This window comes from Canis lupus, chromosome 23, assembly GCF_003254725.2.
Source record: "Canis lupus dingo isolate Sandy chromosome 23, ASM325472v2, whole genome shotgun sequence".
NCBI classification, from domain to species: Eukaryota; Metazoa; Chordata; class Mammalia; order Carnivora; family Canidae; genus Canis; species Canis lupus.
In genome coordinates this window covers 2,789,264-2,816,103 of record NC_064265.1, presented here as the reverse complement: position 1 = coordinate 2,816,103, position 26,840 = coordinate 2,789,264, and the positions used below count along the sequence as shown (strand labels likewise).

Genomic DNA, 26,840 nt, shown 5'->3' with positions numbered 1-26,840 from the left:
CTCTGTCAAATAAATAAATGAATAAAATCTTTAAAACAGAATCACTTATTTTATCTTGCAAACATACCCCGAGCCACACACAAAGGATTTTCCAAAACATGTTTTTCAATAAAGTTTTATACATTTTAAAATTTATTTTTAAATTTACACAGAGTAAAAATCACTCAGGAAGCTCTCTGAGATTTTACAAATGCACTGAAGTATGAACCCATCATCATAATCAGGATACAGAACAATTCCATCATTCCAAAGAATGTCCTTGTGCTATACCATTGTAGACACACCTTATTCCCAATCCCTGGCAACCAACCTCAGTAAATTTAAATATCCAAAATTTAGAATGGATGCACATGACAAATCTAACAGCAAAGAGAAGACAATGCAATGAGTACTATCCACAGTCTTGCTCCTATGTCCTTCCTAAAGGCTCAGTGGAAGGATACTGTTGAGCTACCACAGAGCTGCTCTTTCTTCTTATGGTTGCTCTTATACAACTGATCACTATAAAAGAATGTCAACCAACTGTATTCTTTCTGCTCCATCCCACTACTTTTTTGCTGTCAAATACTTCCCCAACCTGAATTCTTTGTGTACAGTGACCACATTACAGACTTAGCCATTTGCACAGATGGTGCCAATTAGTTTCTCCATGCTATGCTACAATGAACCTGAAGTGGAAGCACTACAACCTTCCATGTGCTTGTAGAAATGGTTATAGCTGGGGTCCCCTGACAGCAGCACAGGGATAATCACAGCTTTACATTCTGCAGCTCATCTTCCATCTTATGCTCAAAGTGCTAGAGGAGAAACTTGATCTACAGGCTCATATTAGGCATATCATATAACACATGAACACTTATACATACATACATACATACACATATGTGTGTAAAACATGGCATTTCTATTGCTTCAGTTGGAAGATAAGGGTTTTTTTTTTTTTTTTACCTAAAGTATATAAGAAGTTTTCCTACAACATTCAAAATCTTTCCCTTTCATAGTTCTTAACCTCTTTGGAAATAGTCAATTTTTAGTAACATAAGAAAAGGGGATTGGAACACATTGTATTAATTAGGAAGAAATGACAGTGCTAATATGAACATCTTGCATTTATAAGCACCTGGGAATCTATAACTCTCCTGGCTTCTAATTTAATCCAGTGTTTGCAACATGGCACCTTGTGGGATTATAAAAGAAACTAAAGCCCCTCTGAAGCTTTTAAGCTACAGACTTAAGGTGAGGCAAATGGAAAACAGAAGTGACAACAAAACAAAAAATTATAACATAACAATACAATCAGAAAATTATGACTTGTCAAACTGACACCATTTCACCCAATCCAATTAATGTATCAATGCCTAGGATGCGGAGAAAGTGATAATTCAAGCCTGATCCAATTTTTGAAACAAAATTCCAATGCAAAAAACAGTTAAGTATTTCTTAAAGTGGGATCTGACCTAGAGTACTACCACAACATTTTGGGCTTGGGGTATCATCAATGTGGGAAGACCTTCCCAAAGGAAACAGGTTATTAAACAAAGTGTAGATGTTGATAAATATGAATTTAAAGGCGCTATTTTAATTGAGGGAAAAAACAAGAAGACAGACATCAAAAATGAGTACTGAAACGCTCTCCCACGGGTCCAAGCCTTCTTAGAGAGCAGGAGTGCAATTTATCTTCTCTGCATTCCCAGCATAGCCCAGAAACTCAGAAATAGCATCTTAAATGGAAATAAAACAAGTTATGTGAAAGCATGAAGGATAACCTAAAGAACAATTACCCTGGAGGTTTTATATTTCAGCAAAGAAATTATCTAAGGACACAGGCACACAGAACTGGAACCTGGCCCATAGGATAGCAGAAACCGAAAAGGCCAGATGGACTGAACAATGGAAAGAAGGCTGGGTAGACCATAGTGGTCTGGACTGATGTAGAAAGAGTAGGAAGCCACTGAGGTAGAGGAGGGTGTGGAACAGTGTGGAGGACAGCCGTGTTGTCTACAAGCACGGGGCCAGGCTTCACAGAGACAAACTCCCAAATCACCCATAGGGCTTCTCCCTAGATTTTTTTTTGGGGGGGGTGGGGGCTTCTCCCTAGATTAACGAGAGGGCCGGAAGCTCAATCTCATAATGGGAGATGTGACAGATTCAGTGTCCAACCTACTGGCTTTTATGTCCCTGGATTGGCCAAGAAGAGTTACATTAGTGAGAGGAAACGATTCCTGCAGTTTGGCCCTTGGCATGTCAGAAGAGACCATTTGGAATGGAATGGAATGTAAACTTTTCACCATGAGCTCTGGGCCCTCCATCAGTTTCCCTACACCTTATCCATCATCCCCCAATTCATGCTCTTCACTCTCCCTAAGAAATCCATATGGATGGTCTCAGATTTCACCATTCCCAGGCTCACCCCTGCCTCTGGAATGGCCCCAACATCTCACTTTTCCTCCAGAGGAGTCCCCTGCCACACAAGGCCTCCCTAACACATTCCCCTTGGACTAAGGACTTCTCAACACTCCATCCAATACAACAAACACTGGTAGTCATATGTTTTTAAAGTCTCCTTCCATTTTCTGAAGCAAAACTAGTCACCCTGGGGGAAAAAAAATAAAACCAAAATGCTTTCTTATCACATCATTCCCCAAAAGAATAAAATAGAAAAATGGAGAAAGGAGGCAAGTTTGGAGGCAACTCATTTACGTATCTAAAAAAGAAGATCACTGTCACAAAAGGAGGAGGTTAGGAGGTAAATACTACAGGAGGCCAATGAACTTGGCAGGTCTATATGTGAGAGTGGGGAGCACAGGACATATTACAGGGAGCAGGTAGTTGGCTGAAGGCCCTGAGAGCATCCACTGAGAGTAGGCCAGAATAACAGTTCTCTAAGACTTATTAAATAACCCAAGTCATTCTATTTGTCTTTGGAATTGGAGTGGTCCACATTTGAATATGGATATAGATGATGATCTGTGATTTCACTTAAAGAAACTAATGTAGCTAGACATTGAAATTGTGACTTAAGAGTACAGAGAAACTATGGAGTTTTCTAATTCTTAATCCCTGTACAAATTGTTTTCTGAAAACAACTCCATTCTAACTACAGTGTGATCTCTTTTAGAAGTGTGAGGCTTGCCTTTACTAAACCTCCTAGGACAAGATTCAAGTTAGGTTAACCATTGTAATATCTTAAGAGAATACAAAATAATTTTCAAGGTTAATGTCAGTCAAGTCATATTTAAATCGTTTATGTACTCACCATCAATTTGGAGGACCCTGGGTTCTTCAACAAAACATGTTTCCCACTAACTGACAAACTCATAGACCAAGCCCCTAAGTGCACACCCCTCAAGGACAGATCATTGATAAAGGTGCCACACCTGAGACCAGTTAATCAACAAAGGAGCTAAAATGAGGAATCATAAAAATGCATATCTTTCATGTTTTAGCAAACATTTAAATGTACTTTTATTTGCAAAGATTTTCCTTTGAGTAGGATCAATGATGGAGTTTCTCAGTCTTCCTTATGGAAATAACACCCATGAAACAATGCTGAAGATTCTCAGAACTGTTTTCTTTAAAGAAGAATAAAGACTTAAAGTCACATGTAGAGCAAAGGTGAAAACAGCACATGGAAGCTGTCTGTATTTTTATGATTTTGTCCCTACTCTTTTATAATTGCCCCATCTTTATCCAATCTGATAGTAATTTGTCTTTATGGAGTCTTTCCAAAGGTTTTCATAGAAATGATGGCTCTCTCTGTTTTAGCACACACATTTCATCAGTTTTCATTCCATTTAATTAAATTATGCCAATGACAGGAACAAGAATGCCATACATAGTTTTGGAAACAAAATGCTTCTTGGTGATCATTTATCTCGGTGAGCAGACATGTTCACTCTGGCTTCCGTGCAGCGGGCTGGGAGTGCCTACACCAGCCCAGGTACTGTTGGGAGGGTAGGGGAGAGCTGGGTCACCTGGGGAGGTCAGAAAGCAGGCCTCCTATTGCACTATGATCCATCTCCTGGAGGATTCTGTCGTTAGCACTGCTAAAGCCAAAGCTGTATCTTAGTAATATCTGGCATAGTTTAAGCACACAATAAATATGCATTCAATGAAAGAATTTGCCCTGATTGTCTTCAATTACTTCCACACCATTAAAAGAACACAAAGCAGTGTTTCACTTAGATAAAAACTGAAGAGCGCAACAACGTATAGAAAGACCAGAAAATTACCATGATTATCATGGAAATAAAGGAAACAAAAGGAGTAAGGAAAAACCCAGTTCAAGAACTCTATTCACAAGTACCCTAATCCAAAAACCTTCCTAAGAGCCCAACACATGCTCCTATGCTGGGAAGTGGTACCAGATGAATAGTTGGTTGTAGGTTTCTTCCTAATCAAGGTTTTTAATTGAAATCTCAGAGTTTAATCGAACCTTTCAATTAGGTAGAGACTTCTATGAGAAGAGATTCTTCTCCTGAAACAACAATCACAACAGATACTGAACACTTAATCTTGCCAGGCACTGTAGTAAGCATGCCATATGTATCTACTCATTTAATCCTCATAATTGTAGATATTAACTCATCAAAGACAGAGAGCTTGTCAATGGTGGGGTCAGGATTTGAGACCAAAGGCCATTTTCTTAACCACCATGTCATACTGCCTAGTTGAGCTCACTTTTTCTTAGAATTTTAAGGTTTTACCTAAGGGTTTTGTTGACGTACATCAAAAATACATCCGTCTTTAATTATAGAGTTGAAATTAATTCTTGAATAATTCCCACTAACTGTATGTGTGTGCATGTGTGTATACTGGGAAATATATGTATATGTATAGCATATGTATAGTATATATATATATATATTTTTCCCCCCCACTGGGAAAAAAACAACCATACTTGACTATACTTATTCATTAACAAACATTTAACAAGTAATTATTTAATTGCTTGGAGACAAAGAGTGAAAGGGACTCAGTGGACACTTGCCAGCTGTTGAATATTTACTGCACTCCTGTCCTCGCCAATGCTCTCAGGAGGTGCAGTCTGCTAGAAGAGATGCATCAGTGCCCTACAGTTTCAATACATGCTAAAAGTAACTTGCAGGAAGGGCTCTGGGATGTACAAGTGTGAAATGAGACAGCAGGCAAGGCAAGGGGAAGGGACATTGTAAAGACTCTGATATCCAACCTAGGCATTTCTTCTGTAAGCCATGGAGATTCGTGTTAAGGACCACAGCAGAGGAGAAACAGAATCAGAATTTTGTTTTGGAATAACCACTCCAGAAGTAGAGAGCATGGAGCAGATGAGAGAAAGCATAAAGCCACAAGGCTGGTAAGGACCCACTTACCTGGTGGCTGTCAAAGTCTAGGTGAGAACTGCGGAATGTACATTTTCAAAGAGGGGAGTGTATAATACATGAATTATGTTTATAAAGTTGTTTTTTTTTTTAAGTATCGATGAGGGGGTACCTGGGTGGCTCAGTTGGTCAAACATCTGCCCTTGGTTCAGGTCATGATCACAGGGTCCTGAGACTGAGCCCTGCATTGGGCTCCTGGCTCAGCAGAGAGCTTGCTTCCCCCTCTGCCTACTGCTCCCCTTGCCTGTGCTGTCAAATAAATCAAATAAAAATAAATAAAAAGTCTAGTTGGGAAATGGTCACAAGGAAGAGACTCAACAGATACAAAATCAGAATCAGGAAGACTTGGTGAGGTGATGGAAGGGAAGGAGGGCTGGACTAAGGTGTGGGAGCAAGAAGATTGGGAAGAGAAGAACAGTGGAGTTGTCACAGGATGGAAACATGAGATGGAGACTAACATATAATCGAGAAACTGCAGCACAAACAAAATCAATTCAGTGTTACACAGTGGGGGGGCAGGAGGGGCACACAAAGTGGAAGAAGAGGTATCTATGAGATGAGGGACACATACGAGCTAGCTGCTAAAGTATTAACCCACCAACAATGGTGTCACTGTTCACTGTTACTACTTTTTCCCTTCCTCCGTGTCAGGCCTGGCATCCATCTCTTCCAGGGTACATTACCAATGCCCTCGTTTTACATCTAAGCAAACCAAAGAACACAGAGATGAAAAGCTGAGGTACTAATTTAGCTACCTCTGACCTCTGATACGCCAAGCTACTTCCATGCTGCAACACTGCCTACTTAATAAATAATGACAATGACAATAGAAACAAGAGTAACTTCACTCTGCCACTGCTGAGCCAGTTAGAACTGCAGCTCTCCACCCTGGGCCTCTGCCAAATGCCCGGCTCTATGTCTGGAATTTCACATGCATGACTTTTTCTACATCTTGTTTTCTAAGAGTGATGACAAGACCTGCATTTATTAAGTGTCTGCACAAGGCCAGACCCTTGTGATCAGGGACACATGTGTCATTTCTACTCCTCAGAGCATCCCTGCAAAAGAAGCTGCACTGGTCTCAATCTGCAGTCAAGGAAACAGACCTACAAGATGAGGTGACTGGCCCAGGGCCACGGTGCACCAAGGGGCAGGAGAAGTACATAATCTCCATACTCTGAAGCACCCATATGTATTCATACACATGGATGTAAATATAAATCAACTGAGAGGAGAGAGAACACTCATGTGGCAAAATGTTCAAATGAGTGAATCCTAATAAGTAAAAAATAAATATAGGAATTATCTATGTTATGCTTATAATTTTTCTTCAAGTCTAAAACCATTTTTTAAAAATGGAAAAATAGGGGCACCTGGGTGGCTTAGTTGGTTTAAGTATCCAACTTTTTATTTCGGCTCAGGTCATGATTAAGAGTCCTGGGATCAAGCCCTGCATTGGGCTCCTCACTCAGGGTGGAGCCTGCTTTAGATTCTCTCTCTCTCCCCCCCCACCCCTCTAAAAAATAAATAAATTTAAAAATAGAGAAACCCTGTGAGCCAGGGCATAAAAGAACCCAAAGGGCTTTGTCCATTCTCAGAAGACTTCCTAGTCATTATAAGCAGACGAGAAACAATTCTAAGTAGCTCTAGAAAAAAAAAGAAAATCATGTAACTTCCTTTTTTTTTTTTTTTTTAAGTAAACTGCAATGAAGTGTTATTTCTAAAACTACCCATTAAACATGCATGCTACAAACTGATTTGCTGGGCAATAGGATCTGAACATTAGAAATGCAGAACTTCTGGAGTGAATAGTTAATTTGCTTTCACCTAAGGAAAAAAGTAGCATTTAGTAGATGAATTGTTCATATTCAGAAAGTATGATGGGTGCATCTTGCCACATTGAGAATTAAAAGAGCTGTGAATACATTTAATACTAAAATAAATGATTATCAAACATATAATATTTGGAGAATTTAGGTCATTTCTATTTTTTAGGAATTGGAGTTCTTTGTGTAATTCCTCATTTAAAGTACAAACAAAACAAAAAACAGTAGTCACTTTTCTTTGAAATTACACCCAAGAAGGAAATTAAATTTGCCTGAAAAGTGAGAATAATCATTATTATTTAAAAGAAAATAATTGGATATTGATTTAATCCTCTGGTGAACTGTAACACCACCATTATTTGGCTATTTTTAACCTAGAAAATAGAATTTTCACATAGTTTCATATATTGATAGGCTATTCTTTTCGATTAGCCCATAACAAATTTTTGTAACATTTTACCAAGTAACATTGAACAAGTGTAACATTGAACAAGTAGTGTTCAAGTGTCCTTAGTTTTTAAAGAAAACACTAGATGGCAGTAAATACACAAGAGTTGTGACACTTAACAGCATACAATACCTATCATTTTTGCCTTTTGAAGGATTTTATGCTGCACTGTGTCAAGCTTAAAAAAAAATCAAAAATTAAATACAAATTAAAGTTTCCTGGCTTTAAAAGTGTGAACCAGAAAAACTTTATCCACAATTTAAATTATGAGAATACTCTCAACACCAATTTTGTAAATTTGTTACACTTTCTAAGTTTCTTTTATTTTGTCAACAAATTTTAATCATATAAATATATTTTAGATGTTACTTAATTTATATAAAATAACTAAAATATCTTAAATTGCTGTTTCCATCAAGATGTCAAAAATCTACACAAGAATTTACTTTATACATATTTATGGCTTATTTCTTAGGTTTTGAATTAGTGAAATTTCTACTCTTTTAGGGGCCAAGAATGAATATATGTTAAGTACAGCATGCTGTTAATTTAATGTCCTACAGGCAAAACATCTTTTAAAACTCAATAATTAATACTAATACCTATCTTGATTTTGGGAAAAAAAAAACAAAATTAAATATAATGTTAAGATTTTACTTCGTTATGTGAAGTAGATTTTACTTCCTTCTCTACAGATCAAAAGTAAAAATCTTATAATTAGAAACTTGTTAAACTCATGGATGGTTTTAATGAACTTTCTGTAACATTCTGAATTAGAATTTCAGTATGATTTTATAAACTTGCATGGTAATAAACCAAAAAAATATACTTTCTAATTTATATTAAACTATTTTTTGGATTCATTACAAGACCAGATGGCATTCAGCTCAGGTCTTAGCAACACTAGAATAAAACTAGCTAACTTACTAATTTTTTGGTTACTTCCAACACTTCCCCTGAGCTAGATTTTGTTCTAACACACAAAATTTTCAATTTAGAAAACAAAAGTGGGGTCCTCTCATCAGGAAAAAAGTCAATAAAATAAAAACAAATAAATATTCAAATATACTACTATGGTAGGAAGGGAAGGCTTATTTTAACACCAATCTGTGCAAACAAACCAGCTTTTGATCATTAGTTTTTAAAAAGTCAGTAAATAACTTCGATTCCTATAAGCACATTAAAACCAGCACACTCAAATAGCCCAAACAATCTTTTACAGCCTTGAAAAAGAACAAAGTTGAGAGTCTTACACTTCCTGATTTGAACTTACTACAAAGTTATAGTAATAAAAGCAGTGTGGTAACTGGCATAAAGACAGATGTACACATCACCAAATTCATCAAGTTGTATACAATAAATATGTACAGCTTTTTGTATATCAATCACACATCAATAAAGTGCTTAAAAAAAGACAGACATACAAACCAATGGAACTAAATAAAGAGCACAGAAATAAACCCTCGCATACATGGTCAAATGATTTACAACAAGGCTGCCAACACCATTCACTGGAGAAAGGAAAGCCTTTTCAACATGATGCCAGGAATACTGGATATCCACATGCAAAAGAAGGAGTTTGGACCATTATCTTACATCGTATATAAACATTAACTTAAAATGGATCAAATACCTAAACATAAGGCCTAAAACTAAAACTCCTGGAAGAAAACATATGGCAAAAGCTTCATGACATTAGATTTGGCAATGATTTCTTGCATATGACACCAAAGACAGGCAAAAAAAAAAGAAAAAGAAGAAACACAGTAGAAAAATTGGACTTCTGTTCATCAAGGGGTAGTATCAACAGAGTAAAAAGGTAACCCACAGAATGGGAGAAAATATCTGTAAGTCACATATTTAATAAGGGATTGATATCCAGAATATATAAAGAACTTCTCTACAAATCAACAACTAAAAAACAAACAGCACAACTAAAAAATAGGCAAAGAACTTGAACAGAGGGGTGGGGATGAATGAGTGACGGGCACTGAGGGGGGCACTTGACAGGATGAGCACTGGGTGTTATTCTGTATGTTGGCAAATTGAACACCAATAAAAAATAAATTACTAAAAAATGAAAAAAAAAAGAACTTGAACAGATATCCAAAAATGATATACATATGATCAAAAGCACATGAAAACATGCACAACATCACTGATTATCAGGGGAATCAAAACTATGGTGAGATACTACCTTATACCCATCAGGATAATGATAATTAAAAAAAAAAAAAAAAAAAACAAGTGTTGACAAGGATGTAGAGAAATTGGAACACTTGTGCATTGCTGATGGGAATGTGAAATGAAGCAGTTGCTATGGAAAATGGTATGGTATTTCCTCAAAAAATGGTTAAAAAAAAAAGGGGTTAAGAGGGTAAGTTTCATATTATGTGTTTTTTACCCCAGTTAAAAATTTTAAAAGAGTTTACAATGGTAAATTTATGTTGTGTTCACTTTATCACAATAAAAAAAAAATGAAAAGAGCAGTATACATTTAGTTACAACTTCCTCACGCCCTGCCACCCTTTGACTTAACTCTGGGAGACCTCAATTTTAGTAATGATCTCTATATTTATAAATATTGATAACATTTTAATGGGTTATTCTTATTTTAAAAACCCAATACAAAATAAATAAATAAATAAAAACCCAATACACACCAAAATGATCACTTTTATCTTGTAAGGATTTAATCTTGGTAACCAAAGGAAATTCTTCTTGTTTAGAGGTATAAGTCTAGCCAATAATGAAATAGCCTAAAACACTGCTGGCATTCTGGCCTATGTGGATTAATTTTATGCTGAAAAATACCTTTCCTCTATGTCATGACTGCCTCTAAATCAGCCTGTGGCTGTGCTTTGGTCTCCCACCAAAGGTATCCCTAACTTAATATCCTAAGAGTAGATTACACTCACAATTCAGAGTGAGAAGTCTCTACTAGCATGGAAGAAACTGCCTTTAAAACTACTCTGGGAAATCAGATTAACTCACATCCAAACCTTCCCAAAATATGCCATAGGAGGCCCCAGGCTTCACCAAAGGAAGAAGATAAAAACAGCAAAGGGTCTCCTGTCTTTGGATGCCATTCATGATTATCCTCTTCCGTGTTACCACAGAACATTCATTGGCATGCCATTTCCTAGCTGCATCTCTAGTAGATGTATTTAACCATATACGTCTGTGGGTATGTGTGTGCATGCGCATGCACATCTCAGCTACATTAAGAAGTGGAGTTCTTGTGCTTGGCTAAGGAGCCAATGGGGCGAAGCTACCATCTGTGGGATTATGACTGAACGCCTCTAAACCAGAATCCCGCCCAGGCAGAATGACACGGCAGCGCCGCAGAGCTTCGGTTGGCCTTGGATAGCCGTTGGCCTTGGATAGCCGGTCCCCCGCCGTCCCTGCCGGCGGGCCGCATGGCGCAGCGTGTGCGCCGCGCGTCGGGACGGGGTCTGGTGCGGAGTGCCCCTCCTTCCGGGAAACGGGGTGCGGCCAGAAAGGGGGCCGCCCCCTCGCCCGACACGCAACGCACGTTCGTGGGGAACCTGGTGCTAAACCATTCGTAGATGACCTGCTTCTGGGTCGGGGTTTCCTACGTAGCAGAGCAGCTCCCTCGCTGCGAACTATTGAAAGTCAGCCCTGGACACAAGGGTTTGTATTTAAAAAAAAAAAAAAGAAGTAGAGTTCTTGAGGACAAAAATAAAAAGACAGCTTTATCTTTCCTTAGCACCAGATTCAGTGTCATATACATAGCAGTTCTGAATAATGACTGAGTACAATTTAATTAAGGAATTTTAAAAAATGAGCACTTGTGACTTTGTGTTCTGTAAGTAGAACTTAGAAAATGTTATACACAAATATAGTCATATAATTAATATTGACTATAAATTTATCACAAAAATAGAAATATCCATTTTTCCTTTTTAAATAAAAAAGAAATGCTCATTTTCCTATCTCATAATCTATTAATTCCACGTTCATGTCAACACTGAAATGTGTACCTACCATGTTTCAGTTAATATTCTAGCTAGGAATCTGATTTACCAGTTGGGAAGCTGACAATGTACAAGAGAAATAGACCTTACATAAACCTGCCTACCAGTGAATGCAAGGTTGTGTAAGTGGGATAATCCCCATGATTGAGGACAATCAAAGACTTCATGTGAGACTAACAGAAGAGATACAGCGGAGATGGGAGGATCAGAAAAGGCTGCGAACCCAGTGACATTTGAGCAGAGACCTAAGGAACAGAAGTGTGCTACCTAGGCCCAAAGAAAGGACTTGGAAAGTGCAAAGGTCAAATTAAGTAAGAAGAGCCAGGACCTGGGTATCTGATGTTGAGACTTCACCAAATACGAAAGAAAGCAGTAGCAATGGGAATATACAGAACACTAGACCAGCCAGAAATTTAGAGGAAGTAAAGGCCAAGTCAAGAGGTAGGCAGTGAACACACCCAGAATTGCTCAGAAGCTGGCAATGCAACACCCAGATCTGGCTTACAGCAGAACTCTGCTCAATTTGGGATAAGGGATGGTTTTCAGGTTTTCCCTATCTCTCAAGACTCCTCTTGCTGTGGTTCTCAATTTACCAAGAAATCTTCTGATAAACCAATTCCACTTTAACACCAACTGTTAAATCATTGGAAAAGATCTCCTTATGGCAAATTAACTGCCTGGCACTCTGGTCAGTCCTGTGTGAGTCTCATTAGTTTTAAGTATGTCAGTCCCAAAAGCCTAGTTAACTCTGGATGTATTGGCAAAGACAAGTTCCCTGATCCGCAAAGTTAAGGGCCATATCCTAGAACAAGAAGGTACACTATGAGCCTGGGCAGCTGGCCATCCCCTGTCCAAGGTACCTGTTTTGATCTCTCATGCAGGTGAGAAATCAGTCTTGCAAATAGCTCTCCAAAATCCTATTCAACTCTCAAAATTCAAAACAGACCTACTTTTATCTGCTAGAGCCATTCCCTTTCCCTCCTACTCACTGCTGTCTAAAATCATTCTCCAAAATGTAAATTCTGCATATAGCAGCTATCATGAAAACAGATTCCTATTAAATACACAGAAAGAGTAAATACAGCAAAGCACAATCTATTTCTTCAGCCACTACTGGAAATGTACCAATTCCATTTCTAGCCCTCAGTCCTCAGGCTTTAAGAACTGTATAATCCTATAAATTCTGCTTTAATAATTTCCATAACTGTTCTATTTTAAAAGTATCTAAAAATGAAAGGCCACAATATTCCTGACAATAATAATCACTAGCAATAAAAAATTCCTGCAAATTCTCCCATTTGCCATTGATCAGTGCTAAATTTTCCTAATGTTATAGTAAGCCACGTTCAGAAACATGATAAACAAAATGAAAACCTAGAAAGTACACAGCCTACTTGTACTTTGTATGTGAAATTACAAGCCTTCCTGTTATACATTTTGGTGTTTCAGAGTTTCACAATTCCACACCTGTTACTAATGAGATTTAATCTGTTAATCAAAAAGCATTTCTTGGGGATCCCCGGGTGGCTCAGCGGTTTAGCGCCTGCCTTTGGCCCAGGGCGTGATCCTGGAGTCCCGGGATCGAGTCCCATGTCAGGCTCCCGGCATGGAGCCTGCTTCTCCCTCCTCCTGTGTCTCTGCCTCTGTCTATGATAAATAAATAAATCTTTAAAAAAAAAAAAAAAAAAAGCATTTCTTATGAGTTATTTGCTTAAGTAGAAATTACGATCCCTAGAAGAGGCTAAAAATATATTAAATCTACAGAATTCTATTTCAAATAGGATTTATCTGCTCAGCATTGGACAAGTCAGTACAATGACTGGAAATGTTAGTTTCCTGTCTGCACCATGGTGACTTTTTCATATCTGCACAACCAGAAATGCACAGCCTCAAACCTCACATCTTTCCATTACCTGAACCAGGAAATGCATATCACTAAATTGCTAGTCATTGACAGTCAGGGACATCACTGCTTTAGGTCATCTCTGTTTTAACAGAGGTATCTGATGTGGAGACTATTTAAAACAGGTTAAAACTGTCACTTACCTCCACTGCTACTACAATCAAAATGAGGTCCAATTTTGACTCTGGAAAGAGGGCATTCACTTGTGGTGACATTCCAATTAGAGCACAGTTGGTGACCACAGATATAACACTCATGGTTTCAAAAGCCAACTAAAAGGGAAAAAAATGTGAAATTAAAAACCACAATGACCTCTTCCATATTTCCTCATCTTTTTTATATTATCTAAAATCAAAGAAAAAGCCTTTCCCTCGTTGTAAATATTCTAAGAGCATTTTAAACCTTTTCTCTATAAAGCCGTGATTTTCTTTAGTTTAAAAAAAGCCATGCTGTTACAAGGTATTTTAGATACTTTGGCTTGTCTATACAAAGCAGTATGTTCTACCTTCCCAACTGGAGGTGGCCAGGGACCTGAGGATTTGGAATAAAGCCTAGAGGAGTACGCTGTTAAAGTTACTCTACTCATATCTAAAGGGAATCTAAAATGAGGCCACCAGAAAAAAATGTTTCACATTCAAAAACAGATATGATTTCAAATAGACTTTATTTTGTGATTGCCCTACTTTGACACATCACACACCACATCTGGTTCAGCTGTACCTGAGGCACCGTTACAGTGATCCTTTTCTAATGGCATTTACTTGGAGGACTTTAAAAAAATACAGATGCCCTGCTGAGCTGCTCAACAGACTGATCCAAGATCCCATGAAGGAGTCTCATAGTACACTACTGAATACTGACTGTGGAAATGTGACCACTGCTTGATTGCTCTTTCTTTCCTTTAATGTATAATAATTGACCATTACTTAATAACCACTGGGAGTGGGAGATATAGGCTTCCAGTTACAGAATGAAGAAGTCATGGGGATGAAAGGCACAGCACAGGGAATACAATCAATGGTATTGTAATAGTGTTGTATGGTGACAGGTGGGAGCTACACTTGTGGTGAACACAAGGTAACATACAGACTTGTCCAATCTCTATGTTGCACACCCAAAACAAATGTAACACTGTAGGTCAACTGCATTTCAATTTTTTAAAAAATCATTAAAAAGTCCCACTAATTCTAAGAAATACAATACTGTTAGAAATTAAAATTTAAAAAGAAGCAAAACAAAACATGATTGAATCCAAACTGAATAAATTTCTTGTTTCATGGAGAATTTCTGCTTTTATTTTAGAAATCCTTTGGTAATCTGATTATTTTTCCATAGTTTTCCAAACCTACTCAGGGCTTTGTTTACCTTCTCTTTACATAACTTCAATTATTTATTTATTTATTAATGATTATATTCACATGGCTCAGAATTGAAACACTCAAGTATAAAGTGAAGAGTCTCCTTGTCCTTGTGTACCCCTTACCTCCCTCACCAGCTCCTGTTCTCCCTACAAAATGATCACTATTATTAATTTCTTTTGTACCTTTCCAAATACTTTACATACAAATATAAGCAAACTTGAATGTATATGCCTTTTCTTACCCTGTCAGGGCCCTTGCTTTTGTCACTTAAAATGTCTTGAAGAATATTCTACATCAGAACTCAAAGAATTCTTCCATTCTTTGTCACAACTGCTTAAATATTTTATTTCACAGATGTACCAGAATTTATTTTACTACTTCTTTATTGGTGTGCATTTGTTGCTGCTACAAACAATGCTCCAATCAGTCATCATGTAAATACATAATTTAACAAGTGTAAAATTAGGATATTAAAAATTATTAAATATTAATAATTAATATTAAATTATTCCTAAAGTACCATGCATTCATAATTTTGATACATAATGCCAAGCTGCACTCCACAGGGTTAACCAGGTTTACTCTCCTATAAGCACTGGCTTCCTGTATTTTAATACATTTATCATAAAATGTGATTTTCAAATACAGCTATATTGAGTTATAATTTATGTGTAATAAACTGCATTCATTGAAGGTATATACTTCATTAAGTTTTGATAGATGTATTTACCTGTGAAATCACCACTACAAACAAGATACAGAACATTTCCATTTCCCCCAGAAGATTCTTTATGACCCTTTGAAATCTATCTTCCTCTTCACAACTGGCCCCAAACAAACATAGACCTGCTTTTTGTCACTTTTTGTAGGCTCTGGAATGTCAAAGAATTGAAATCATACAGTATATACTCTTTCATATATGCTTCTTTCACCCACTGTAATGGTTTTGAGATTGATCCATACTATATATTTGCATATATGTGTGTGTATGTATATGTAATTCTTTCCTTTCTTATTGCTTAGTAGTATTCCATTTTATGACTATACCACAATCTTTTATCCATTTACCTACTGATGGCACATTGGGTTGTTTCCAGTTTGGGACTACTGTGAATGAAGTTACCATAGACATACTTGTGCAGTTTTTTTTGTTTTTTTTTTTAATTTGTTTGTATTTGTTACAACCTCTTAAAGCAGAATGTGACTTGAGCACTACACATTTTCACTCACAAAACTTGTGGAGTTACTTCTTGAACAGCTTTACAACATGCCTAAAGAGGCTTAGAATTTCGCTACTCTAAACAATGCTCTTCTTTGGAAAACAAGCCCTATCCATGGCTACTCCCATCCAGTTGGTTCAGTTTCACTACTAGTTTCTAGAGGCCTGGTACATGCAGTTGAGAACTACAAGGGACAGAAGATTTAAAAAGTAGATCCTAGAAGATGAAAGTTGTTTTAACCAGTATTTCTTCTTTTACACATCAAGGTACAGCTCAGAACACCTCAGTGACAAAAAAACACTTGGTCTTACTACGGAATCCACACTTGAGACCACACGGCTAACATTAGGTTACGTACACCTTACAACATATGTTACCTTGTCCGGTTAAAATAAGCCAGCATGGGACTAAGAAAGAAAAACTAGCCAAGCTTTAGTTCCTACACGTCACAGTATCACACTCAAACAAAAAGAAATCTTATCTTCCCCTTAAGTAGCTATATTGTCATGCCTTACAGATTCTTAAAATGTTAACAAAAATAAAGAAAAACATCCTTGAAAATATATTATCAGAGGGAATGAAGATAAAGTATTGAATACATATACAAGTAATTCTCAGGGCAGCACTTAATCGACTTCTTCCATGCGTGACGTGTCGTCATCACCTTAGAGGGGCGGCATCTCCTCACTCACCGCAGCACTGCTATCGTCAGCTGTGGGGTCATCTTCGTCGATACCGAGCCCAAGCTTGATCATCCTGTAGATCCTGTTAGCATGTGTCTGGGGATCTTCCAGACTGAAGCTGGAGGACAGGAGAGCGGTTTCATAGAGCAGGATGACCAGATCTTTCAGACTTGTCGTTCTTGTCGGCCTCTGCCTTCTGCCGTAAGGTCTCGATGATGGAGTGGTCAGGGTTTATCTCCAGGTGCTTCTTTGCTGCCATGTAACCCATGGTGGAGTTGTCTCTTAAGGCTTGGGCCTTCATGATTCTCTCCATATTTGCCGTCCAGCCATATGTGCTTGTGACAATGCAGCATGGGGAGGTCACCAATCGGTTTGACACGACCACCTTTTCTACTTTTTTCTCCAAGATGTCCTTCATGATCTTGCACAGATTTTCAAACTTTGTTTTTTTCTCCTCCTGTTTCTTCTTCTCTTCTTCGTCTTCTGGAAGTTCCAAACCCTCTTTGGTGACTGACACCAATGTCTTCCCCTCAAATTCCTTAAGCTGTTGGACACAGTACTCATCGATGGGTTCGATCATATAGATCACTTCCAGGCCATGCTTCCGAAGACGCTCCACAAAGGCAGAGTTTGCTACCTGGTCCTTGGTCTCACCTGTGATGTAATAGATGTGTTTCTGGTTTTCCTTCATTCTAGTGTAATAATCCTTGAGAGAAACCATCTCATCACCAGAAGCCGACGTGTAGTATCGTAACAGCTCTGACAGCTTCTTCCGATTTTGAGAATCTTCATGTATTCCCAGCTTGATGTTTTTCGAGAACTGCTTGTAAAACTTTTTGTAGTTCTCTTTGTCTTCAGCCAGTTCGGTGAAAAGTTCCAAGCACTTTTTGACCAAATTTTTTCTGATAACTTTCAAACTTTTGCTTTGCTGCAACATCTCACGGGAAATATTTAGAGGAAGATCTTCAGAGTCCACCACACCTCTAATGAAATTCAGATACTCAGGGATCAGCTCCTCGCAGTTATCCATAATGAAAACTCTGCGAACGTACAGCTTAATATTGTTCTTTTTCTTTCTGTTCTCGAATAGGTCAAAGGGAGCACGTCTTGGCACAAAGAGAAGGGCTCTGAACTCCAGCTGTCCTTCAACTGAAAAATGCTTCACTGCCAAGTGATCTTCCCAGTCATTGGTCAAGCTCTTATAAAATTCCCCATATTCTTCGTTGGTGATGTCGTCAGGGTTCCTGGTCCAAATAGGCTTGGTTTTGTTCAGCTCTTCCTGGTCAATGTACTTCTCCTTGATCTTCTTCTTTTTCTTCTTGTCTCCATCCTTCTTTTCCTCCTCCTCCTCATCCGAACCAACATCTTCTATTTCAGGTTTATCATCAGACTCTTTCTCTTCCTTTTCTTTTTCTTCCTCTTTCTCCTCCTTTTCTTCAGCCTCATCGTCACTGACTTCTTTATCACGTTCCTTCTCCACAAAGAGAGTAATGGGGTAGCCAATGAACTGAGAATGTTTCTTCACAATCTCCTTTATCCTCCTCTCCTCCAGATACTCAGTCTGGTCTTCCTTCAGATGCAGGATAACCTTTGTTCCACGACCCATAGGTTCACCTGTATCCGTCCTAACCGTGAACGACCCTCCAGCAGAAGACTCCCAGGCATACTGCTCGTCGTCGTTATGCTTGGTGATCACCGTCACTTTCTCAGCCACCAGGTAGGCAGAATAAAACCCGACGCCAAACTGGCCAATCATGGAAATATCTGCGCCAGCCTGCAAGGCCTCCATGAATGCCTTGGTCCCCGACTTGGCGATGGTACCCAGGTTATTGATCAGGTCGGCCTTCGTCATGCCAATGCCGGTGTCCACGATGGTCAGGGTTCGATCTTGCTTGTTCGGAATGAGGTTAATGTGCAGCTCCTTCCCAGAATCTAGCTTACTGGGATCGGTCAAGCTCTCGTATCTGATTTTGTCCAAAGCGTCCGACGAGTTGGAAATCAGCTGCCGGAGGAAGATCTCCTTGTTCGAGTAGAACGTGTTGATGATGAGGGACATCAACTGGGCGATTTCCGCCTGGAAGGCGAACGTCTCCACCTCCTCCTCCTCCATCGGCTGATCCTGGGTCTGGGTTTCCTCCGGCATCTCGGCTACAGGACCGCACGGGCTCCGCGACGACGCAGCACCAGGATGCAGAAGCCACTTGTGCAGTTTTGAAATGGACATATTCTCTCACTTCTCCTGGGTATCAGGAGCAGATTGCTGGGGGTATGCAGGCATATGTTTAACTTTTTAACAAATATCCATCTCATTCTGCAAAGTGACGGCATCATTATACTTTCTCACCAGCAATGTCTGAGAGTTCCAGTTATTAAATATCATTGTTGACACTTCATTCCATGGGTCTTCTTAAATTTAAAAATGAGCATGTTTTGCTATCCTGTGGTTTTCATTTGCATTTTCCTGGTAATATGAATCTTTTCATGAGTTCATTGGCCATTTGCATATGACTTTTGGTGAAGTACTTCTTCAAATCATTGTCCATGTTTTTAGTGGCTGAAATGTCTCATTGAGTTGTAAGAGTTCTTAATCTGAATACAATTCCTCTAACAGACATACATATTATAAATATTTGCTCCTGTTTTGTGTCCTGTCTTGTCTTCTTTTAACTTTAGAAGAGCAAACTCTCCACTCCCCGCCATCTGAATATCTAGTTTTCTCAATGCTATTAGTGGAAAATCATTTCCCTTACTGAATTGAAATTTCACCTATATCATACTGTGCATCTCTGGACTTTCTATTCTGGTCCACTGGTCTGATTGTCTACTAATGCCTTTAATAACTGAAGCTATACAACACATTTTAATATGTGATAAGTGTCCCTATTCTTCTTTAGAGTTTTCTTGCTATTCTATTTATTTTTCCCTGTGAACTTGACAACAAGTTTATCTAATTAAAAGAAAAACTTTGGCTGGGATGGTGCTACATTTGTGAATTTGTAAATTTATAAATTAAGAGAACTAATATATTACGAGTGCTGAGTCTTCCTTTATCAGTTAGTCATTACTAAATAACCAACCACCCCCAACTCTGTGGCTTCAAAAGCCATTTATTTAGCTCATGCTTCTGCAGATGGACAATTTAGGATGTGCTCAACCCAGCAATTCTTCTGGTCTTAGCTGACTTTGATTGTATTTGCTCATACACCTGAGGTCAGCTAGTGGGTAAACTGGAGACATCACTGGTTTTAGTATGCGACTTCGAACTTCTAGTACTATGTTCAATAAGGGTAGTGAGAGTGGATATCCTTGCATTGCTCCTAATCTTAGAAGGAAAGCATTCAGTCTTTCACCAATAGGTATGGTTTTAGCTTTAGTTTTTTAAAAATAGATATTCCTTATCCAAGTTGAAGAAATATTAGAAATATTCTATTCCTCTGAGAGTTTTCAAAAATGAATGTTGGACTCTATCAAATGCTTTTTATGTATTGATTGACATAACCATGTTGTTTTTCCTTTTCAGAATATTAATATGGTAGATTGCACTGATTAATTTTCTAATGTTGAACCAGGATGGCATCCCTGGACTAAAACCCACTTGTCATGGTATATACTTCTTTTTACAGATTGCTGAATTCTATTTACTAACAGTTTATTAAGATGTTTTTTATATTTATTCACAAGGGATATTGGTTTGTTGTTTTCCTTTTTTGTACTCTATCTGGTTTTCTATCACACTGATACCAGCTTCATAAAATGAATTGGGAAACACTCCTCCCTTCTCTGTTTTCTGGAAGAAATTGTGTAAAACTGGGGTTAATTCTTCTTTAAATCTTAGAATTTGTCAGTGAAATCATTTGGGCCAGGGCACTTCTTTTTTGGAAATTTGTAATTACATATTCAATTTCCTTACACTTATGGAGCTATTCAAATTATCTACTTCATATTTGGGCAAGTTTTCTAGTAATTTGTGCTTTGGAGGAATTGGTCCATTTTATCCAAGTTGTCAAATTTATTTGTGTAGAGTTGCTCTTAATATTCCCTTTTATACTTTTGATATCTGAAGGGTCTGTAGTGATACCTGCTGTTTCATTTTTATTCTGGTTGTTCCTTCTTTCTGGTTTCAGTCCTGCTAGAGGTCTGTCAATTATATTGATTTTTCCAAAGACTAACTCTTTGTTTCATTAATCTTCTCTATTATTTTTCTGTTTTTTCATTTCATCGATTTGTACTCTATTATTTTCTTATTTCTGTTTCTTTTGTTGTTTCTAGTTTCCTAAGTAGGAGTTTATCATCTGAAACATTTTCCTCTTTTCCAACGTATGCATTTAGGGCTACAAATTTCCCTGTTATCACTGCTTTAGCTGTGTCTCATCAACTTTGATATGCTTTTTGTTTTCAATTTGTCTTCTGAGTTCATTTGACACTTTCTCTTTGACCTATGATTATTTAAGAAGTGTGTCATTTTAATCTTCACATGTCTAGAGATTTTCCTATTGTCTTTCTGCTACTGATTTCTGGTTTGATTCCACTGTAGTCAGAGAACATACTATATAGGATTTCAATTTTTAAAGTTTGTTTCCCCAGGATGAATGTCCCATAAGCACTTGAATGTGTTAGTCTACTTGTTGAGAAGAGTGCTCTGTAATACAGATTAGATTCTGTATCTGATGGTTGAATTCCTCTATATCCTTGCTGACTTTCTATCCCTTGTTCTGTCAATCATGAGAAGAATGTTGAAGTCTCCAATCGTTGTGGATTTATCTACTTCTTTCAGTTCTATAAATTTGGGTTCACGTATTTTAAAACTTTGTTGTTCAGTGCATACGCAGTAAGACTGCTATGTCTTCTTGGTAATTTTACCCTTTTATCATCATAGAATGTTCCTTTCGAGTAATTTTCTTTGCTCTGAAGTCTACTTTAGGTGATATTAATATAACCACTCCTGCTTTCTTCTGATTAACATTTCCTTCCATACATACCTTTTTTTTTTCCTTTTAGCTTTGCCTTGCTTATATCATTATGTTTGAACTGACAGACATACAGACAGCATACAGTTGGGTTATGTGTCTTAATCTGCTCTGCCAGTATCTGTCTTTAACTGGTATCTTTAGACCTTCTAAAGTTAATATAATTATTGATACGTTAGGACTTGATCACTTCTTTGTTTTCCATTTGTTCCCTCTGTTTTTTCATTTCTGTGTTTTATTTTTCATGCCTTACTACAGGTTACTTGAACATCTTTTAGAACTACATTTTGACTTATCTGTTTTTGAATGTATCTTTTATACAGCTTTTCCGTGGTTGTTCTAGGTATTACCTATATATACTACACATACATATGTATTCTACATATATATACATACAAACACACCGATTATGTATATGCTTTACATGTGTAATACAATATTACTATATATTATATACATTACATATTATATTGTGTGTGTGTCTGGGTAGATCTTCCTTGACTTAGGAGCAGTTATGTCCCAAAAAATCCACTATAAATTAAAAATATCATAAGACAAAAATGCATTTAATACACCTAATTTACCAAATTATCATAGCTTAGCCTAGCTTACATTAAACGTGCTCAGAACACCTAGATTAGCCTATGGCTAGGCAAAATCATCTAACATAAAGGCTGTTTTGTAATAAAGTGTTGAATATCTCATGTAGTTTGTTGAACATTGTATTGAAAGTAAAAACATTCTGTGGGTACAGAATGGTTCTCAGTGTATCTGTTGTTTACCCTCGTGGCTATGTGGCTAACTGGGAGCTGCAGCTTGCTGCCTCATGAGAAAGAATCATACTGCATACCTTGGGCTTGGGAAAAGATCCAAATTCAAAACTTGAGGTATGGTTTCTACTGAATATCTATTGCTTTCATACTATTGTAAAGTCAAAAAATCATAATTTGAACCATTGTAAGCTGGAAGCTATCTATCTATCTATCTATATTCTGTCTACTTGTGTCATCATTTATCAGTTTGAGTGATGTATAGAAACTTCGCCTCCTTTTATCATTCTGTATAGTATCTTAATATTTTCTCTACATATACTTAGAATCATTAGTGTTATAATTTTTGTTTCAATTCTCAAATATAACTTTAAATACTCAAGACAGGGAAAGTCTAATATACTTATTCCTATTTTTGCTTACCATGGTTTTTCTTCCTAATGTTTCCAGGTCCCTTCTTTTATCATTTCCTTGTTTAGAGAACTTCTTTTAGCTATTCTTTTAGGATAGGTATTCTGGCAAGAAATTCTCTTAATTTTCATTCAGCTGAGAGTGTCTTGATTTTCCCTTCATTCTTGAAGGATATTTCTCTGTATATAGGATTCTGTATTAGCAGTACTTTTCTGGTATGCCTGGGTGGCTCAGTGGTTGAGCGTCTGCCTTTGGCTCAGGGTGTGATCCCAGGGTCCCGGAATCGAGTCCCACATCGGGCTTCCTGCATGGAGCCTGCTTCTCCCTCTCCCTGTGTCTCTGCCTCTCTCTTTCTCTCTCTCTCTCTCTCTCTGCCTGCTTCTCCCTCTGCCTGTGTCTCTGCCTTTCTCTCTTTCTCTGTCTCTCATGAATAAATAAAATCTTTAAAAAAAAAAAAAAAGTACCTTTCTTTAAGTGTTTGAAAAGTACTATGCCACTTTCCTCCGGCCTCCAGGGTTTCTGATGAGAAATTAGCTATCATTCTAATGGTCTCCTATCGGTTGATAGAATGCCATTTCTCTTCTTGCTGCTTTCAAGTTTTTCTTTGTCTTTAGTTTTCATATGTTTAATTATGATGTGTTTGGCATGCACTTTGGGGGACTTATCCTGTTTGCGATTCACTCAGTTTCTTGTATCTGGAGTTTTAGTTCTCTTGCCAAATCAAAAAATGTTGGTCATTATTATTTCAAGTATTTTCTAGCTCATCCTTTCTTCTCTCTTACTGGGACAACAGGAATGTTAGATCTTTTATTATAGTCATACAGGTCTCTGAGGTTGTATTTACTTTGTCAGTCTATTTTTTCTCTGCTATTCAGATTGAATCATTCTATTGGGTCTGTTTTCCAATTTCTGATCTTTCCTCTACTTTCATTCTGCTATTGCACTCATCCACTAAGTTTATTTTAATTGTATTATTCACTTCCAAAATATCTATTTGCCTCTCCTTTATATCTTCTATTTCTTTGCTGAAATATTCTATTTTTCCATCTGTTTTAGGTGTATTTATCAAGGCTGCTTTAAAATCTTTGATATTTCTAACATCTGTCACCTTGATGGCTCCATCATTAAAGTGACTATGCCACCCCCTTTTTTTTTTTTTACCATCCTTGTTCTTGGTATGATGATTTTTTTTTTTTTAATAAAAACCTGGACATTTTTGATGTTACAAGATTCTGTATGTTACTTAAAACTTTTGTTTTATTTGGTTGCTATAGCACCACTCCAGCATGGAAAGAAGAAACAACAACTTGTTAGGCTGCCCATTGGACACTGCTGACACCCAAGGTGGGGCATGGGGTCCTTATTATTGCTGGACAGGGATCAGACTTCTGGCTTCCCACCAGGCCCCTCACTGATACCTCTTCAGCTAGGAGGGGTACAAGTGCCACAGGTGTACTCCCATGTGGCCTCTGCTGTGCTGGGTGATGGTGAAAGGTCTGACTTTCCATTGGGCTTTCTCTGAGACCACTCCAGCAGAAACTGGAAAAGGAACCTCATTATTACTGGGTAAGAGTGGAAGTCCAGGCTCTCTACATGATCTGCACTGACACTGCAGTGACAAGGGTCTCATTATTACCCAGTGGGTGAAGTCCCAGCTGGCTAATTTCCTAGAAAACTATCAGAATTTTGCACCGGAAAGGGGTCATAGGAAATCATAATTTATCTCCCCTACCCCATCCCAAACTTTAAAAACAAGGAAAGCAAGGTCCAGAAAAAATTAGTAACTAAAGTCACAAAGCTAGTTTGTGGCAAAAAAAAAAAAAAAAAAAAAAGAGAGATAACATCCAGTTTTCACAAATCTCTCCTTAGCACTTTTATTTTTAATCATAATGCCCCACTTTGATATTTATTTTCCAAAGGAATAATTTTTTTTCTCAAATAATTACCTGCCATACACCAATATTGGCTGAAGGTTCTGCGAATGGTCGTTTGAGGACTCTGCACATTTTTAAGGCATCTGAATTAACTTCAGTGAAGTTATTTAGCACAGCAAAGGCAGCTGCTAATGGGTAAACGCAGGAGAAAAGGCTCACATAACCAAACTGAAGGAATAACTCCAAGTAATCATCAAAGGTACCCTGAAAATGTAAACCACAAGAAAAAAAAACAGGCATTTTTTTTAATATCATATAATAAGAAAACATTTGCAATACTACCCAAGGCACTGGACTCCAACCAAAAACAAAACAAAACAAACAAACAAAAACCAAAGCAAAACAAAACAAAAAAAAACCCTCAGAATTTCTCCCAATTTCTTCTTCTCAACAAAATTTAAAAAAATTCCAAAACAGTCTTATATTTAAGTTTCTAAAAGAATGAAAAAATGATTTCACTACTCATTTCATTGTGCCAAATCTGAATTATTACATAATAACAGCAAAGCTAAAGACGTTTATTCTTGATCAACTAACAAGAAATGATTCAACATCACTATTAGAAATTTTACATGACTGCTCCCTCGCCCCATGGGTACCTCAGAATCTCAGTCCCTGACCCTCCATTTAAAAACTGGGAGTGGCCGGGATGCCTGGGTGGCATAGTGGTTAAGTGTCTGCCTTCAGCTCAGATTATGATCCCGGGGTCCTGGGATTGAATCCCCTATTGGGCTACCCACAGGGAGCCTGCTTCTCCCTCTGCCTGTGTCTCTGCCTCTCTCTATCTCTCATGAATAAATAAAATTTAAAAAAACAAAAAAACTGAGAGTGGTGGTATGTCTGGGTGGCTTAGCAGCTGAGTGTCTGCCTTCGGATCAGAGCATGACCCCGGGGTCTGAGAATACAAGTCCCACATCAGGCTCCCCGCAGGGAGCCTACTTCTCCCTCTGCCTATGTCTCTGTCTCTCTTTGTATCTCTCATGAATAAATAAGAAACATCTTAAAAAAAAAAAAAAAAGAGTGGTGATGCTAATGAAAATGGCAGAGTAAGGACCTCCAGAAATGTGTACCTCCATGAAAATGTAAAAAATGGCAAAATGTGTCAGAACCAATTTTTGGGGTACTCTGGAAGTTAACCAAAGGCTTGTAGAAATTCTGGCTGCATGTAGTCATGGCAAACATCTCAATCTTCTGGCATTTTTAACTTATTCTAGTCTCATCTTCTGCTCTCCAGCTCTGCAGCAACCTTGAAAAACAAAACAAAACAAAAAACAAGCATGCACTCCCAGGACCAAAGTGAGCAGAGTGCGGCTGGAGATCTTTGAAAGCCTCATTCCCAAAAGGAAATCATTATTTGACCTGGTTAGTGGTACCTTAGAAGACCCCACTCAAAAGGCTCATCTTTACTCAACTTCACTGAGTCACTTTTAATGCTAAAGGCTTCTCCTTAGGTATGTTCGCTGAATCAGTCAGTCTGAGATAATGAGTAGCAGAGCTGGGGTGAACAAGGGACTAGCCAAGGAGCTCAAAAGGAAAGCTGAGGAATGACACATCCACAGGGACTCTGAAAAGTTCCAACATTTTCCTGGAAATCTAGAAGACCAGGCACATTCCTAGTATCCTGCATAATCTCAGGAAAGATTTGAGAAGGCTCTAAGATCTCACCTTTGCATAAGCAGAAAGTGAATGCTAAGGCAGAATTTTGAACTTCCTGGTTTAATGTTACACAAAACCAAACATCCAATGCAGGATAGAAGCTTAAAAATTTTCACCTTTAGCCCAGAAGGCTGACCTATGACCCGCATAATTTTGATAAGGATTAAATTAAGTGCTGGTTGCTACATTCTTAAAAAGTCTCATGACTGCCTGTACATCTCACCAACATTTAATATCAAACTGAATGAGAAGCACAAGAGAAATCTTGCAGCAGTAGTTTTACGAGTAGAAATTTGAAGAAAT

At 37.8% G+C, this 26,840-nt stretch overlaps 2 protein-coding genes across 6 annotated transcripts in view; both read right to left on the bottom strand.

Moving 5' to 3' along the window:
* ANO10 (anoctamin 10) overlaps window positions 1-26,840 on the bottom strand; it is a 228,679-nt gene that overhangs the window by 151,481 nt on the left and 50,358 nt on the right. For all 5 annotated transcript variants that reach the window (XR_007405152.1, XM_025461462.3, XM_025461464.3 and 2 more), the window contains 2 exons: window positions 24,894-25,085; window positions 13,679-13,807 (listed from right to left, as the gene is read on the bottom strand). Coding sequence is in view for 4 of the 5 variants with exons in the window: in XM_025461462.3 (XP_025317247.1) it covers window positions 13,679-13,807; window positions 24,894-25,085 (321 nt within the window). In the remaining variant the exon portion in view is untranslated. The remainder of the gene's footprint in view (window positions 1-13,678; window positions 13,808-24,893; window positions 25,086-26,840) is intronic.
* Window positions 16,592-23,402, bottom strand: LOC112668821 (heat shock protein HSP 90-alpha-like). The gene is given in 2 exon segments (XM_049099759.1): window positions 16,592-16,965; window positions 16,967-23,402. Coding segments are annotated over 2 exon segments (2,241 nt in total). The 5' UTR covers window positions 19,024-23,402; the 3' UTR covers window positions 16,592-16,781.